Consider the following 18,805-nt stretch of genomic DNA (forward strand, 5'->3'; position numbering starts at 1 on the left):
AAGTATTTACAAAAGCGAAATCTGTGACTCGCCCACTTCCATGAATCAGGAGATTTCCAATTCATAAACCGTGTGCAATTCAATGCTGTCTTTTTAAAAGTGTTTTATTTTATTTGACCCCTTAGTTCGTCTCACTCGTCCACAACCTAATAACTTTCCCAGACTTCGAAAATTCACGCCAAATTCATATTCAGAAATTCTTAATCGTATGCAAAAATGTAAATCTGGTCCCCCACGGACACCTGTCCCCATCGATTATTAAAATAGAGCCTGCATGATTGCTCCTGCTCTTTGCAGCATTCTTTTTTTTAAATCTATAAATTGAAAATGTAACAAATTGTATAGCAGCCAGTATACCGGAGCAGCCGTGCACCCACACAGTTTAAGCAACAGCACAATTTACATTTTCCACGATCAACCCTGATTTGCCCCTTCGGTCTCATTTTCGTGGTCATCGATTGTAGCTGCTCTCGAGGTGACTCCGCCTCTTTGCAATATTCCTAACTCCTCTATTCTCTCAGCTTCCTTACCCCATACCTGGTCACTCCTATTGTCAAGGAAGACATTATAGATCCCAATATCCCTGCAAAATATAGGCCTATTTCATTGCTTCCAGTCCATAAAGATACTCCAAGTACACATCAATTGTATTTCTTTTTTTTTCTTTATTCCTCATACCACCAAGAGCGTCTGCAACTCTCAAGGGACCGCTCCATCTCTCTAACCGCCCCGCGGTCACTGCATTCGCCCATGGTCCTGAAACTATACAGGACCTTCACCATGATTGGTGCCTTGGTGTAATCATTGGGATATATTACCTCTGCCGAGGGAGCCATACCCAGATGAGAATGTATGTATGTATACTTGTAAAGCGCACTGTTACCTCGTTACGTGGTGTCCTGGCGCTGTATACCGCTGGGGAACCCGCCCTGGCTTTCCCTGTGAGAGGGCACCCCAAGGTGAAGCCAGGCATCCCCGGCGTTGCTGGGGCCGTTGTGGAGATTAAGCAAGCTATTGCCCAGAGTTGCAGAGTGGGACCCATGGTTAGCATAGGCACCTAAGCGAGAATTATCGAGTCCGCGGACATTGACCCAAGACCCTGCCGCGTCGGGAATTGAACCCTGGTCCCGGGCCGACCTCCGCTTCAGGGTCTGCCGCTTCTAACCGGTGAGCCACACTTCTCAGAAATCAGACCATGTCGCCGTAGCAGAGCTCGACTCTGTGCCCTGATCCAGACTCCATATCCTGCTGGGAGCCCTGATCCAATCTTCTACTTTCGGGAGATGGGGTCTTTCCATTTCATACAAATTTCCCGCCTACCTATTAGTTTCAGATAGAAAAGCAACTGTCTCTGTGATCGTCCCAGGAAATGACTGGTTATCTCATCAACTCCAAGTAGGACAAGCATTACATTTATTGTAACCCCCGACCTATGACCTCCTTCAGGGAGAGCTTTATACCTCCCCAATAGGCTCTTAGCCTGGGACATTGAGAAAATATATGAACATCACCAGCCTCTAGGTATCCACACCTGATACACTTAGGAGAAGGCTGGGGGGCAAACTTTGCAATTTTGAACGGTGTCCAATAGAGTCGATCCATTGAGAAGACGCGGTTCCTTTTCATGTTTGCGGGTCTAACGATGGAGTATAGAAGCCTCAAAGAGTTGTCCCAAAGAAATTCAATGTCCCACACCTGAAATATACCAATCCATACTTGTTGGGGAGGGCGGCTATAACTTCTACTCAGCCTCCAGAGGTTTTCCATAACACCCTGCAACCTCCTTACTTTTAGGGCTTATATCTTGAAGAAAGGCATCTAACTTCCAATCGCCCCACAACTCCTGTTTGGTGGCAGCACGCCAAGAGGACAATGGATACATTTAAATTTAGAGAGGTTAGTTGCCGTTTTTGACTGAGACTTCCCATGGGAGCAACCCCTCTTTCATTCTCAAGTCTGCGTTTGCATTAAGACCGGCCAGCTTAAGTGGAAGACTTAATATATATATAAATAATATATATATATATATATATATATATATATATATATATATATATATATATATATATATATATAGATAGATAGGTAGATAGATAGGTAGATAGATAGGTAGATAGATAGGTAGATAGATAGGTAGATAGGTAGATAGATAGGTAGATAGGTAGATAGATAGGTAGATAGATAGATAGGTAGGTAGGTAGGTAGATAGGTAGATAGATAGGTAGATAGATAGATAGGTAGGTAGGTAGGTAGATAGGTAGATAGGTAGGTAGATAGATAGATAGGTAGGTAGATAGATAGATAGATATAATAAATATATCTTTTAAACAGATCCGAGTCCTGGGGGAGTTCCAAACTGGGGCCAAATTGGAATAATAACCTAATCCCCACATTCTCCTCCTCCTGTACCACAAGTTTAGGGCGTGAGAGTTTAGTACTTTCAATCAGACCTTCTTAAAAAACCTAGGAGTACCAAACCTATGAAGAAATCCCTCCATACTTGCACCTCTCACCATTTCCCCTAATAGCTTCCCCCACGTGGAATCATCAGGCTTTCCCAACAGCATCCGAATATTTTCTTGTCAGTACAGGTGTGTTTTTTGAAGTGGGATGTCGGTTCCACTTTCGTGTTACTCACTTAGCGTTGTAGTTCATTCCATAGTCCTTGTCCGGGCTGTCTTGTTCCTCGTTCAGTTCATCCATTTGACTGAATCTGGTTTTATTCACAAAATCTTTTTTTCCCCTGACTTTTAGTGTTTTTTTCTGAATGAAAGATGTTTATTCCATTGTTTTGTGGAGTACAGCTCCGCCCATATTTTTCATTGGCTTGTGTCCTTGTCCTTTGTAAATTCTGGCTTCTGATTTCTGAATCGCCTTGTTACTCCTTCCTTAGTACCGCCTAGTTTGTCTTCATTTGAAACCTCCCATGAGGACTGGCCCCTTTGCTTCTGTACAGTATGTTGGATTTTGTCTGTTAGCACTATTTTCTTTAATGGGATTTGCCCTACTGCAGGCACGACGTGATTTCTTTCCATGTAGCGCACCGTGTGCGTTTTCACTTCCCAAGCAGCCGGGACAATGGCGGACACTTCTTTGCAATGCCAATAGCTTAAACCCTCGCGAATGTGAGACCTATTGCATTGCACATGTATTTTTTGTTGTCAAAGCCAACATGCCCTACTTTCTTGTGCATGAGGGCTGCAGCCCTTTCTTAAGAAGAGCCGCGTCTAAGGAAAGGTGTGCGGTCGCTGTTAAAGTGAAACCGCATCATGTTTTGTGGTGTACTACAGTAACACCTGGCGCAGAGTACAGCTATGACAGACACCGGGTTGTTGTCTTTTTGTGTCCACAGTGCCTGCCACCCAGCGAACCGGAGTGATGTGAATGCAACCGTTTTCAACACAACCAGCACAAATGGAACAAACCTGACCACAGCAGCGACAACACCCGAGAAGAGCGAGTTCCAGAACTACGAGAACACCACAGTGTGGCTTCTGAGCACCATCAACTGTCTGATCGTGGCTGTTGTGTTCTCCAAAGGCAAACCCTTCAGGAGGCATATCTTCACAAACTGTGAGTATGTGCATCACCACAGGTTCGTTTCCTGCTCTGTGCTGCTGTGGGTGTCCCCTCTGTACAAATTGTGAATATATTGGGTGAACTGACTTTAGGAACAGTGGGGCAGATTTACAAGAAACTGACGCATCTGTATAGATGCCTGAGTTTCCCTGCGCCTCCTTCCGATACCCTTGCGTCACCACGGATGCGCCTTATTTACAATACAGCGCACCATGGCACAAGGATTGACAGATGCATCAGAAATTCTGATACATCTTTTGGGGTAAGAGTCGCGCATTGCTGGAGTCGTGTCGCAAGCAAGATGCAACTCCAACAATGCATGGGGGGCCGATACTTATTGTACTGCGTCATTCCTTATGCCTGCTCTAAGTTTTTGACACAGTGGCGTCCTAGAAGTGGCGCAGTGAAATCTTGTAGATTTCACTGCGTCACTTCTACAAGGCTATTTTGTGTGGGAACGCCCACCCTGCATAAATTCTACGTGATGCAGGTATAATGCGACACAGGGATTAACAGCCTGACACATCTCCCTAGATGCGTCACGTTGTAAACTGGCTGCATGGTTTACGCCGCTGTAGCGTCACAAAAGTGATACAAGGATGGCGCAAAAATGTCACAAGGGGCTTGTAAATCTCCCCTGAGTGTTCATCTGCTCCCGGGTTCGGTTCCTGCTGTGTCCTGCTGTGGGTGTCTTTCTGATTAAAAAATCATTGTTGTACTAGTCTCTGCTAAAGGATTTGGTCGTTGGTCTGAATGAATCCGCTTCCGGTTTGATTTAGGCTCGTCGGTGTAAGGTGTATTCAGATGTTTGATAAACAAGGGGAGTCTTTATTTATGTAAAACAAATAACGTTTTGGAATTGGGGACCCCCTTCCCTCCCCTCTTGATCTCCAGAGATTGACCTCTTTTCAAAGCAGCAATCGTTGTATATTCTATTTCTATTCCATCTCTCGGCTTCTCTCGGATTAACGCTTCCAGAACGCAGCCACCTCTGGGCTGCAGGCCATTGAAGTCAGGCTTTTCCTTGCTATGTTGGCACTTCGCAGTGTGCCAAGGGGGTGCCAACCTGCCCACCGGTGCCGTGCCCTCTGACCTCAAGCTGCGGCCCGGGTCACGTCTTAGGTGACCATGGAGCATACCATCCCTGGGGGGAGGGGGTGCAGGTGAGCCCCCCAGCATCCCATTGATGGTTCAGGCCCCACCGCCTCTGGATCTGCAGAGAGCTCTCTGGCTGCTGTGCCCAGGGATGGGAGCCGACTCCAGGGCAGCGCTCGCTATAAACACTTCCTGCGGTAAAGAGGAAGCTCCTGACAATAAATACAAGGTATGAGCAAATGCAGCTTTAAATCCCAGGCGCTGAGAGAGAGGCCCCTCCTGCAGGCGGAGATGAATGTTTAGCGCAGCAGCGCCCTCTGCTGCATTTGTAATGCATGACATGAAGCTTTTCAAAAGACCAAAACAAGGAAGGTTGTTTTAGGTCGAGCCTGGGAGCGCGTGCGCCGCTCTGCAGGCATGCTGCATTCACTTAGGGATTTGAAGCCCCGCCCACTCTCTGCCCATGTCTGTCATTAGCTTGTGTCACTGTCCTTCTTAAATTCTGGCTTCTAATTCCTGAATCGCCTTGTTAGGCCCTCCTTAGTATCGCCTTGTCTTCATTTGAAACCTCCATAGCTGCCAAAGTTTCAGATCGCTATGTGTGACATTTTAGGAATTTCAGTGAAATTATGAGTGACATTTCATCAACTATGAGGGACACTTTCTCGCGCGCAAAATCAAGCAATGAAAAGGAGGGCAAATATATAAATAGCAGCAATTACACCCATTTGAGCAACAAGAAACTAAGATCATCTTAAAACTTTTGCAAAGCACCAGAAATGGAAGACCTTGACATTGGGGGTTTTCCTGGGATGAAAAAAATGGGGGTCTCTAAAACGGGCATGCATGACCTATGGAATTAAGTGTATGGCTTAAACACAAACTACATTTCTTCACTGGCAGCACTTTGCTGGAAGAATTACGTTTAAAACAATTTTATGGCCAGCTTATATCACACTTCACAACCGGGGCAGAAATGTGCATGGTGCAATCCTGTGGTAAAAATATCCCCCCTTAACAACTAGGTCCTGAAACTCTTCCTTTGAAACTGAGGAAATGAATAAACAAGTCAAGTTCACGGGGCTTTAAAGATATCACTTAACTCAGCTTGGAGGTGTAGGGATGCCACCAGCTGGAAACGACAGTGCTCTAGCGATTCCCCTTTGACATTAAAGTACAATTTGCTGCCAAGACCGAAAAACGGGGTAGGGCAATAACATGGAAAACACAGACTTTTGAAAAAAACTTATTTGTAAAACCTAATAGGGCTCAGTCAATTAAAGTACTAGCCAGCAAAGTTACCAATCACAGGGGTCAAGTGGCATTTATCTCACTTGATCGAGGTGTTGCGGCAGAGGCGAGTGCGTGTCTGTTATGTTGGCGGAAGACAGGCTGAGTGTTAAAGCAGTTCTGGCGCCTAAAAAATGCTTTCATTTCTCAAACCACGTTATAAATAGAAGATTGGGACGCTTGTATTTTCTAAAATATTTACAACAAGGGGTGGTGAGGGACAGAGTCTCTGAATTAAGCAGAATACTCTCACCCTGTCAAGAGATCAGGGCTAGATCCAACACCATTTTTTAGCTCATTGCACCATCCCAGTTTCAGAACCTGGCTGTATGCAAATTAGTCTGTGTTAGACCTGGCACCTTGGCGTGAGTTTCCCTTCCACTTTTTGCTGTTGTGCCTCAAATGTTTTGCTGGTGTCTGCTACTCAGGGCACTGCGCCACGGCCAACCCGTGCCGCAGTGCAAGTGCTCCCTACTGTAAAGTGTACATATGATTGATGTCCATGATTGGTTCATTGGATTTACTGTTAGTCCCTAGTAAAGTGCACCAGGAGTGCCAGGGCTTGTGAATGCCAACACTGCTAGTGGGCCTGCAGCGCTGGTTGCGCCACCCACAGAAGCAGCCTTAAAATGTGTCTAGGGTCTGCCATTGCAGAACCTGCGTGCAGTCTGGTACTGTCACCCTGGCTGGGCAAGTGCACACACTTGCCAGCCCCTAAACCTTCCCTTAACCTTCATGTTAGTCACCCCTATGGTAGGCCAGAGGGCAGGGTGCATTGTAAGTGTAAGGTAGAACATGCCCTGATGTGTGTGGCATGTTCTAATAGTGAATTACTGCCAAATTCGTTTTTCACTATTGTAAGGCTACCTGTTCCCTTCTAGGCCAGATGGGCTGCTGGAATTATTACACTCTATAATCCCAGCAGGCCCAGGGAACATGGTAGAAATTCGTGTTTAGTATGCCTGGACTCAGAATAATAAAATACTTCTTTTAGTAAAGTTTATTTTAATATCCTGGGTTTGCAAATGCTACTTTTAGAAAGTTAGCATTTGCTTGCCTAACCATTTCAGCCCGCCTCTGCTTGGATGTGGATCTGACTGTCTGGTGTGTGTGAGTGACAGGGCTGGGAGTTGACAGGTAGTGATTAGCAGGAGGACCCCTTAATGGGTGGTGGGAGTTTCCCCTGAATGATGCATCAGGCTGTGCCCCTGCCACCACAATGCTGGCTCCGCCCTCCTGGGGAGCGACTGATGACTCAGCCTGCACCTGGCCCAGGAAGGACCGAAGCCTGTCAACAAAGTACTCAGGCCACTCCTGCCCTCTCAATGCCGGCTCCGCCCCCCTGGGGAGCGGCTGATGTGCCTGCCCTCACACTGAATGCAGAAGTCATAAGTACCCACAACAAGTACTCAGAGACTGGAGCAGTTATGCAGAGGCCCCCCTGGCTTGCTAGAACAAAAGAAACTGGGTATAAAAGAAGGAGCCCTGCTCCTTGTAAATTAGATCCTGTTTGTGCTACAGAAGAAACTCTGCCCGAAGAGAAGGACCTGGAAGGACAAGGAGGAGTGCTGTCTCTGGCCTGTGTCTGGTGCCTTGCTGCCAAAGGAGAGGAAAGAAAAGACTACCAAAGACTTTTGCTTATTTGAACTTTGTGCCAAACTCTGCTGAAAGATCTCCAAGGGCTTGCCTGTGAACTTGCCCCCTGACCAGCGCCCCAGGAACAGTGGGCGCTACCCCTCTGAAGAAAAGCTGCTGCTGGCGTGTGCTGTGTGTCTCTACAGCGCCAAGGAAAGGAGAGTTGAGAGCGCTGTGCCTGCCGCCACGCTCTCTGACAATTTGTGCAGCTGTGCCCCTTCCCCGACCACCGTGACTGTGGCCTGTTCGTGTGCCAGCCGCAAAGTAAGGATCAGCCTCGCGCTGGTTCGAGCGCCGTGACTGTCCGCGCTGAGCCACCCTTGCAACGGAAAGGGAGGACCTGCCCGGTCCAAGCATCGCCGCCTGTGTGACCCCCGAGGTACCGGCTGCCCCGCAAAGACCGGCACTGCCAAGATTGTGCCCCTCGTGACTTGGGCGCTGAGACCCCCTGGCCCCCGCAGCTGGAAGTGACTCGCTGCTGAGCCGTGCCTGAATTGTGCCCCGCGCTCCGTGGAGTGCACCCCCCTCAGCCCCGCCTGCCTGCAGCTTTCCCCTTCAGTGCGAGTGAACCGGACTCCGGAGAATCCTGCCCCGCATCTGCACCGTCAGCCCGGGTGCCCTGTGACCTGCGCTGAGACTCGCAGGCCGCCGCACCCTCCAGGAAGACAACGCGACGTGGGACAGATCCCCGGACAGCCGTCCGCTCCAAGACCTACAAGAAAACCAAGGTACTGTGTTCTTTGTCCTTGCGGTGCGAGCGTCCTACGTCCTGAGCTCGCACCGCGCTACCTGCCTCCCAGCGTGAGCCGCCCCTGAAACCGAGGCTCGCACTGTGCCGGGTCCGCGAGGCCCACGCGGGAAGCGTGAGCTTTAGCCGGCCGGGCCCGTTCTCCTCTCTGAAGCGAGCGGAGACAGCGGAACGCGCATTGAGGCGCTACAAGACACTGAACCTTGCTGGAACCTGGGCAGAAGGCCCAAAAGATTGCTTATTGCTAAGAAAGAACTGTGGCAACTTGAACCTAAGTAAACTGGAACCGCTATTGAAAGTTTGACAACTGTATTTACAAGCCTGCTTGAGATTTATATAAAGAACATATATTTTTACAAATACAGTTTGGTGTCATTGTGTGGTGGGTTGGTGGTGATGGTGTAATATTGCAAATGTTTAACCCTACATGCCCCAGAGATTAGCCTAAGACTGCTTAAGCCACACTACCTAGAGGGTAAGCAGAGGTTGTCTTGAAGGTAACCCTCAGCCCTGACGGGGAAGAGAGAGGCCCTGCTTGTCGCCAGTGTTGCACTGCGCCAACCAGAGACTCCCCCTTCCTACATTGGTGGCAGCGGTGGGATTCGCGAATTTACATTTGCAGTGTTTTACCTTAGCTACTGACCATTGCATAGTGATTACAGTCCAGTAACTTAGCCACAGACTTTTGGATTTTTTTTAATTTTGCTAAAAAACAAGATCCCTAGTGTTGCAAACATGCCTGGCACAAACAGCATTGATGGAGGAGAGTCCATAGCCTCTAGTGCGCAGGGGCTGGAATGGGATGCATCAAAGCTGGATGACTACACAAAGAAGCAGTTGAGTTATTTTTGCAGGAAACTCAAGGTTCCACACGCAGGATGCAGAAACAAACCTGAGTTCTACAAGGCCATGAGAGCCTGGATTGAATCTAGGAAGGCACCTGAGGATCAGAATGCACCTGTGGATCCTGTGGGTCGGGAAAAACCAGACAGCGTTCTTAGCTTTGGCAGAGGCCTGTCGCCAGAGGAGCTGGCAGACAGACAGGCAACCAGGGATCATGAGATCAAGATGGCAGAATTGAATTTGAAGGGCCAAATGGAGCTTGAAAGCAAAAGAATGGCTCTGGAAGAGAGAAAACTCCAGTTGGAGTATGATGTGAAAATGAGGGAGATGAGTCTGAAAGAGAAAACCTTAGATCATCCTCCCTCTGGTGGCAGCACAACGCCGGTGCAGGTAGAGTCAAGAGTGCACATCCCCAAAGATGTAGTTAAAGAGTTCTTTAAGGGGGATGACATAGGACAGTGGTTTAGGGCATATGAGGTAGCCATGCTTTCCCACCGGGTCCCTGAGAAGGATTGGGGAGCGGGGTTATGGGGAAGGTTCCTTAGCGAAGGGCGGGACACCCTGCTAGATTTGCCCTCTGAAGACCAGAGATCCTATCCCCATATGAAAGAAGCTTTAATGACCAGGTATGGGCTTACCCCTGAAATGTATAGACAGAAGTTTAGGGGGTGTAACAAGCGGCCTGGGAATACGTATGTGGAGTTTGTGACTTTTTTTTGCAGAGCACTGGATGGTTGGGTGAAGGGTAACAAAGTGAATGATTTTCAAGGTCTCTTTGATTTAATTGCATGGGAGCACTTGTCTGATCAATGTTTTCCTGAGTTACGCCAGCACCTGATTGATAGCAAGTTGTCCAACCCGAGGAAACTTGCTGAGGAGGCGGACCGCTGGCTCAGCACCAGGGTCCACAAGGGTCCAGTGGGAGACTCCGCCAAGGGTGGGCAGGGTCCCCAGCAGAAGAGTGGGGGGGACAAGGGAAAACAGAAAGGGTTCCAAAAAGGCCCCCAAAGTAATCCCCAAGGGGACCAGCAGAAAGGTTCTCAGCCTCCCCCACCCCCTAAGCAGAATGGGGCCCCGACAGGTCGACCTGTTCCAAAGGGGCCCTTCAATTGTTACAAATGTGGTGACCCGGGGCACATAGCCAGTGACCCCAAGTGTCGCCTGTTTGGAAAACCAGCACCCACTGGTGCTCCGCCCCGACAAGTGACCAGTGTTCACTTAGGAGAAGAAGTGATGGTCCCGGGGGCTGGAGATCCTGTTCAGATGACCCTAGTCTCACTAGGAGACAGTGAGATGGTCCCTACAAGCTACCTGCCCTCTAACACTAAAAAATATGGGCAGGTGGTTACCATCAATGGTAAGAAAGCTGAGGCTCTTAGAGACACAGGAGCCAGTGTGACTGCAGTGAGGCATCACCTGGTGTCTCAAGAGCAGGTTGTACCCCATGCCTACTGTAGGGTTGTCAACGCTGACAATTCAGAGAGTCAGTGTCCGATGGCTCAAGTTCCCTTCGAGTGGGGGGGGGTCTCTGGTACTCTGCAGGTCTGTGTGAGGAAAGCCATGCCTGTTGACTGTTTGCTAGGGAACGACTTGGAGGACTCCCCTTGGGAAAAGGTGGAGAAAACGACTCACCTGAAGATGGTGGGTCTACCTGACTGGGCGTGCGTGACCACCCGGTCAATGGCAGCCAGTAGGGGTGATCAAGAGGTCCTGGGGCCTGACGGAGAGGCCCAGGAACCGGTCTTAGGGAGAAGGCGCAGGGTGCAGACCAGGCCAATGGTGTTCAGGCCAAAACACATTATGTGTACTGGGAGAATGACCTCCTGTACTCAGAGCCTAAGGCTGCTGAACCTGGGTCAGCCCGTGTGCTGGTGGTACCCCAGAAGTTCAGAGCCTTCCTACTGGGACTGGCTCATGATGTGCCTTTAGCAGGACATTTGGGGATGGACAAGACCTATGACAGGCTTGTCACCCACTTCTACTGGCCCCAAATGCACAAGAGCTCAGATGCTCATTGTAGGACCTGTCCAACTTGCCAGGCAAGTGGGAAGAGCGGAGGGAAGAACAAGGCTCCCCTCCAACCCTTCCCTGTGGTCAGTACGCCATTCCAACGAGTGGGTATTGATATTGTTGGGCCTCTGGACCCCAAGACAGCCATGGGCAACAGGTTCATCCTGGTCTTGGTGGATCATGCCACCCGGTACCCTGAAGCCATCCCTCTGAGGACAGTGACGGCCCCCGTGGTGGGGCGGGCACTAATGGGAATTTTCTCCAGAGTGGGGTTCCCTCTAGAGGTGGTGAGCGACAGGGGGACCAACTTTATATCCAAGTATATGAAGTCCCTTTGGCAAGAGTGTGGTGTAACCTACAAGTTCACCACACCTTACCATCCACAAGGAAATGGGTTGGTTGAAAGATTCAACCGAACCCTGAAGGGCATGATCATGGGCCTGGAAGGTCCAATGAGGCGTAAGTGGGACGTCCTCTTACCATGCCTGCTCTTTGCATACCGCGAGGTGCCACAGAAGTCTCTAGGGTTCAGCCCCTTTGAGCTGCTGTATGGCCACCCCGTGAGAGGACCACTGAGTTTGGTAAGGGAAGGCTGGGAGCAATCTCCCAGGAAACCTCCCCAGAATGTATATAGCTACATGCTGGCCTTCAGAAACCAAACCAGGCGCTTCAGACAACTTGCTGAGGCAAATCTGGAAGCTAGCCAGGAGGAGATGAAGCGGTGGTACGACCAGAATGCCACTCTGGTAGAGCTTCAGCCTGGACAGGAGGTGTATGTCTTGGCCCCAGTGGAACCCTGTGCACTTCAGGATAAGTGGACAGGCCCATTTGAGGTCGTGGAGCGCAAGAGCTCAGTGACATACTTGGTGGACATGAAGACGCCCAGGAATCCTTTAAGGGTCTTACATGTCAACCGCCTCAAGCCCCACTTGAAAAGGTCCGAAGTGGGCATGCTGTTGGCCACTGATGATGGAATGGAAGAGGAGTCTGAGCCTCTTCCTGACCTCTTAGTGGCCTGTGAGAAGGATGGGTCAGTGGATGGAGTTAACCTCTCGCCCACCCTGACCCCTGAGCAACAGGAAGACTGCCGCCAGTTGCTGGGGCAGTTTCCAGACCTGTTCTCCCTGGTTCCTAGTGTCACAGATTGGTGCGTCCATGATGTGGACACAGGAGACAGCTTACCTGTGAAGCATAAGGCCTACAGGGTAACTGACAGGGTCCGGGCCTGCATCAAGGAGGAGGTCTCCAAGATGCTTGCTCTTAGGGTGGTTGAGTCTTCCAGCAGTCCTTGGTCCAGCCCCGTGGTCTTGGTCCCAAAGGCTGCTGCGCCGGGAGCCACACCTGAACTCCGGTTCTGTGTGGACTACAGAGGACTCAATTCAGTCACCAAGACTGACGCGCACCCTATCCCCAGAGCTGATGAGCTCATTGATCGGCTAGGGGCTGCCCGGTTCCTCAGCACGTTTGATTTAACGTCTGGGTACTGGCAGATCGCCTTGACCGATGGGGCAAAGGAGAGGTCAGCATTCTCCACACCAGATGGGCATTTCCAGTTCCGGGTTATGCCATTTGGGATGAAGAATGCCCCTGCCACCTTTCAGAGGTTGGTCAACCAGGTGTTGGTCGGGCTGGATGAGTTCAGTGCCGCCTACCTGGATGACATCGCAGTGTTCAGTGGCACCTGGCCAGAACACCTGCGGCACCTCTGGGAAGTGTTGATGGCGCTGCGCAAGGCAGGCCTCACAATCAAGGCAAGCAAGTGCCAGATTGGGCAGGGCTCCGTGGTGTACTTGGGACACCAAGTGGGGAGTGGCAAGGTGGCACCCTTGCAACCCAAAATTGAGACCATCCTGGCTTGGGAACCCCCCAAGACCCAGACTGCAGTGAGAGCCTTCCTGGGGCTCACTGGGTATTACAGGAGGTTTGTCAAGGGCTATGGCACTATTGTGACCCCCTTGACAGAGCTGACTTCTAAGAAGCAGCCCAGGAATGTGATTTGGACTGACACCTGTCAGAAGGCTTTTGACACCCTGAAAACTGCCATGTGCACGGCGCCCGTGCTCCTGGCTCCTGATTTCTCCAAGGAATTCATAGTGCAAACAGACGCTTCAGAGCATGGTGTAGGGGCTGTTCTCTCACAGATGACTGAGGAGGGCTGGGACCAACCCGTAGCCTTCATCAGTAGGAGGTTACTTCCACGGGAAAGTAGGTGGAGTGCAATAGAGCGAGAAGCATTTGCTGTGGTCTGGGCGCTGAAGAAGCTAAGACCCTACTTGTTTGGGTCTCACTTCCGGGTTCAGACGGACCACAGGCCCCTCAGATGGTTGATGCAAATGAGGGGTGAGAACCCAAAACTGTTGAGGTGGTCCATCTCCCTACAGGGTATGGACTTCACGGTGGAACACCGCCCTGGCACAGATCACGCCAACGCCGATGGTCTGTCCAGATTTTTCCGCCTTAGTGATGAGGAACTCCCTGGGGAAGGGTAGTTCTCCCCACATTTCAGCTGGAGGGGACACGTGTTAGACCTGGCACCTTGGCGTGAGTTTCCCTTCCACTTTTTGCTGTTGTGCCTCAAATGTTTTGCTGGTGTCTGCTACTCAGGGCACTGCGCCACGGCCAACCCGTGCCGCAGTGCAAGTGCTCCCTACTGTAAAGTGTACATATGATTGATGTCCATGATTGGTTCATTGGATTTACTGTTAGTCCCTAGTAAAGTGCACCAGGAGTGCCAGGGCTTGTGAATGCCAACACTGCTAGTGGGCCTGCAGCGCTGGTTGCGCCACCCACAGAAGCAGCCTTAAAATGTGTCTAGGGTCTGCCATTGCAGAACCTGCGTGCAGTCTGGTACTGTCACCCTGGCTGGGCAAGTGCACACACTTGCCAGCCCCTAAACCTTCCCTTAACCTTCATGTTAGTCACCCCTATGGTAGGCCAGAGGGCAGGGTGCATTGTAAGTGTAAGGTAGAACATGCCCTGATGTGTGTGGCATGTTCTAATAGTGAATTACTGCCAAATTCGTTTTTCACTATTGTAAGGCTACCTGTTCCCTTCTAGGCCAGATGGGCTGCTGGAATTATTACACTCTATAATCCCAGCAGGCCCAGGGAACATGGTAGAAATTCGTGTTTAGTATGCCTGGACTCAGAATAATAAAATACTTCTTTTAGTAAAGTTTATTTTAATATCCTGGGTTTGCAAATGCTACTTTTAGAAAGTTAGCATTTGCTTGCCTAACCATTTCAGCCCGCCTCTGCTTGGATGTGGATCTGACTGTCTGGTGTGTGTGAGTGACAGGGCTGGGAGTTGACAGGTAGTGATTAGCAGGAGGACCCCTTAATGGGTGGTGGGAGTTTCCCCTGAATGATGCATCAGGCTGTGCCCCTGCCACCACAATGCTGGCTCCGCCCTCCTGGGGAGCGACTGATGACTCAGCCTGCACCTGGCCCAGGAAGGACCGAAGCCTGTCAACAAAGTACTCAGGCCACTCCTGCCCTCTCAATGCCGGCTCCGCCCCCCTGGGGAGCGGCTGATGTGCCTGCCCTCACACTGAATGCAGAAGTCATAAGTACCCACAACAAGTACTCAGAGACTGGAGCAGTTATGCAGAGGCCCCCCTGGCTTGCTAGAACAAAAGAAACTGGGTATAAAAGAAGGAGCCCTGCTCCTTGTAAATTAGATCCTGTTTGTGCTACAGAAGAAACTCTGCCCGAAGAGAAGGACCTGGAAGGACAAGGAGGAGTGCTGTCTCTGGCCTGTGTCTGGTGCCTTGCTGCCAAAGGAGAGGAAAGAAAAGACTACCAAAGACTTTTGCTTATTTGAACTTTGTGCCAAACTCTGCTGAAAGATCTCCAAGGGCTTGCCTGTGAACTTGCCCCCTGACCAGCGCCCCAGGAACAGTGGGCGCTACCCCTCTGAAGAAAAGCTGCTGCTGGCGTGTGCTGTGTGTCTCTACAGCGCCAAGGAAAGGAGAGTTGAGAGCGCTGTGCCTGCCGCCACGCTCTCTGACAATTTGTGCAGCTGTGCCCCTTCCCCGACCACCGTGACTGTGGCCTGTTCGTGTGCCAGCCGCAAAGTAAGGATCAGCCTCGCGCTGGTTCGAGCGCCGTGACTGTCCGCGCTGAGCCGCCCTTGCAACGGAAAGGGAGGACCTGCCCGGTCCAAGCATCGCCGCCTGTGTGACCCCCGAGGTACCGGCTGCCCCGCAAAGACCGGCACTGCCAAGATTGTGCCCCTCGTGACTTGGGCGCTGAGACCCCCTGGCCCCCGCAGCTGGAAGTGACTCGCTGCTGAGCCGTGCCTGAATTGTGCCCCGCGCTCCGTGGAGTGCACCCCCCTCAGCCCCGCCTGCCTGCAGCTTTCCCCTTCAGTGCGAGTGAACCGGACTCCGGAGAATCCTGCCCCGCATCTGCACCGTCAGCCCGGGTGCCCTGTGACCTGCGCTGAGACTCGCAGGCCGCCGCACCCTCCAGGAAGACAACGCGACGTGGGACAGATCCCCGGACAGCCGTCCGCTCCAAGACCTACAAGAAAACCAAGGTACTGTGTTCTTTGTCCTTGCGGTGCGAGCGTCCTACGTCCTGAGCTCGCACCGCGCTACCTGCCTCCCAGCGTGAGCCGCCCCTGAAACCGAGGCTCGCACTGTGCCGGGTCCGCGAGGCCCACGCGGGAAGCGTGAGCTTTAGCCGGCCGGGCCCGTTCTCCTCTCTGAAGCGAGCGGAGACAGCGGAACGCGCATTGAGGCGCTACAAGACACTGAACCTTGCTGGAACCTGGGCAGAAGGCCCAAAAGATTGCTTATTGCTAAGAAAGAACTGTGGCAACTTGAACCTAAGTAAACTGGAACCGCTATTGAAAGTTTGACAACTGTATTTACAAGCCTGCTTGAGATTTATATAAAGAACATATATTTTTACAAATACAGTTTGGTGTCATTGTGTGGTGGGTTGGTGGTGATGGTGTAATATTGCAAATGTTTAACCCTACATGCCCCAGAGATTAGCCTAAGACTGCTTAAGCCACACTACCTAGAGGGTAAGCAGAGGTTGTCTTGAAGGTAACCCTCAGCCCTGACGGGGAAGAGAGAGGCCCTGCTTGTCGCCAGTGTTGCACTGCGCCAACCAGAGACTCCCCCTTCCTACAGTCTGTTCCTGTCCCAGTGCATGATGGGAACAGGGCAAACCAAACTACAAAAGCCAATTCTTACACTGGGAAGGAAACAAGCTTCCGGGAACCGGTTTCTGGCATTACAGCCGTCTTCGGCCCGGCTTGCTTGAATCCTGATGGTGCAATGAGCAAGGGACTCACATCTGAGTATACCCTTCCACGCTTAGGGTGGACAAAAATATTTACAACAAGGGGTGGTGAGGGACAGAGTCTCTGAATTAAGCAGAATACTTTCACCCTGTCAAGAGATCAGGGCTAGATCCAACACCGTTTTTTAGCTCACTGCACCATCCCAGTTTCAGAACCTGGCTGTATGCAAATTAGTCTGTTCCTGTCCCAGTGCATGATGGGAACAGGGCAAACCAAACTACAAAAGCCAATTCTTACACTGGGAAGAAAACAAGCTTCCGGGGACCGCTTTCTGGCATTACAGCCGTCTTCGGCCCGGCTTGCTTGAATCCTGATGGTGCAATGAGCAAGGGACTCATGTCTGAGTATACCCTTCCACGCTTAGGGTGGACAAAAATATTTACAACAAGGGGTGGTGAGGGACAGAGTCTCTGAATTAAGCAGAATACTCTCACCCTGTCAAGAGATCAGGGCTAGATCCAACACCGTTTTTTAGCTCACTGCACCATCCCAGTTTCAGAACCTGGCTGTATGCAAATTAGTCTGTTCCTGTCCCAGTGCATGATGGGAACAGGGCAAACCAAACTACAAAAGCCAATTCTTACACTGGGAAGGAAACAAGCTTCCGGGGACCCGTTTCTGGCATTACAGCCGTCTTCGGCCCGGCTTGCTTGAATCCTGATGGTGCAATGAGCAAGGGACTCATGTCTGAGTATACCCTTCCACGCTTAGGGTGGACAAAAATATTTACAACAAGGGGTGGTGAGGGACAGAGTCTCTGAATTAAGCAGAATACTCTCACCCTGTCAAGAGATCAGGGCTAGATCCAACACCGTTTTTTAGCTCACTGCACCATCCCAGTTTCAGAACCTGGCTGTATGCAAATTAGTCTGTTCCTGTCCCAGTGCATGATGGGAACAGGGCAAACCAAACTACAAAAGCCAATTCTTACACTGGGAAGGAAACAAGCTTCCGGGGAACGGTGTTGGATCTAGCCCTGATCTCTTGACTGGGTGAGAGTACTCTGCTTAATTCAGAGACTCTGTCCATCACCACCCCTTGTTGTAAATAATTTTGTCCACCCTAAGCGTGGAAGGGTATACTCAGATGTGAGTCCCTTGCTCATTGCACCATCAGGATTCAAGCAAGCCGGGCCGAAGACGGCTGTAATGCCAGAAACCGGTCCCCGGAAGCTTGTTTCCTTCCCAGTGTAAGAATTGGCTTTTGTAGTCTGGTCTGCCCTGTTCCCATGATGCACTGGGCCAGGGACAGACTAATTTGCATACAGCCAGGTTCTGAAACTGGGATGGTGCAATGAGCTAAAAAACGGTGTTGGATCTAGCCCTGATCTCTTGACTGGGTGAGAGTACTCTGCTTAATTCAGAGACTCTGTCCCTCACCACCCCTTGTTGTAAATATTTTTGTCCACCCTAAGCGTGGAAGGGTATACTCAGATGTGAGTCCCTTGCTCATTGCACCATCAGGATTCAAGCAAGCCGGGCCGAAGACGGCTGTAATGCCAGAAACCGGTCCCCGGAAGCTTGTTTCCTTCCCAGTGTAAGAATTGGCTTTTGTAGTCTGCTCTGCCCTGTTCCCATGATGCACTGGGCCAGGGACAGACTAATTTGCATACAGCCAGGTTCTGAAACTGGGATGGTGCAATGAGCTAAAAAACGGTGTTGGATCTAGCCCTGATCTCTTGACTGGGTGAGAGTACTCTGCTTAATTCAGAGACTCTGTCCATCACCACCCCTTGTTGTAAATAATGTATTTTCTAAAAGCCAGAGTATTTTCCGAAGGTTTACAGGCGGAGATGCCAATATGCTCCAAAGATAAAATGCAGCTTTTCGAGCATTATGTCTAAAAATAGAAACTTGGTTAGTATTTCCTACTATGATAGCACGGCAACAACACCTTCGGTCGAATTTGCGCTAGCTATAAAACTGCTCAAGATGTAGTGGGCCAACACTGCGCAGCAGGATATTAACCCAAGGCCAGAGAAATAAAGGCAATGCCGGCGCACTCTGGTCAAACTGCCTGCCGGTCCAGAACTTTAAGAAGACCTTAAAGGTTACATTCACTCGGAGAGGCCGGTCGGCTTGATAATTAAGCATTTTAGGGCTGCTGACTTCAACTTTGTGCAGACTGACTGCATGCAGAGGTGATCTATGTAATTTTAGGCTGATGGCTGAATGACGCGCTTCAAAAAGGAAAGTACATTAGGCAGCCGATAAACAAGTCACACTTTATTCACTTACTCTGTTAGCTGCTGCGCACACCATTGATGCAGATCTCCCTGGTGGAAAAGGT

General features: G+C 50.5%; 1 protein-coding gene across 1 annotated transcript in view; it reads left to right on the plus strand.

Moving 5' to 3' along the window:
• LOC144791841 (putative cation-transporting ATPase 13A4) overlaps positions 1–18,805 on the plus strand; it is a 350,880-nt gene that overhangs the window by 309,781 nt on the left and 22,294 nt on the right. The window contains exon 27 of the mRNA XM_078666620.1: positions 3,353–3,573. Within this exon, the coding sequence (XP_078522746.1) occupies positions 3,353–3,573 (221 nt within the window). The remainder of the gene's footprint in view (positions 1–3,352; positions 3,574–18,805) is intronic.

Source organism: Lissotriton helveticus, chromosome 11, assembly GCF_964261635.1.
Source record: "Lissotriton helveticus chromosome 11, aLisHel1.1, whole genome shotgun sequence".
Lineage (NCBI taxonomy): Eukaryota > Metazoa > Chordata > Amphibia > Caudata > Salamandridae > Lissotriton > Lissotriton helveticus.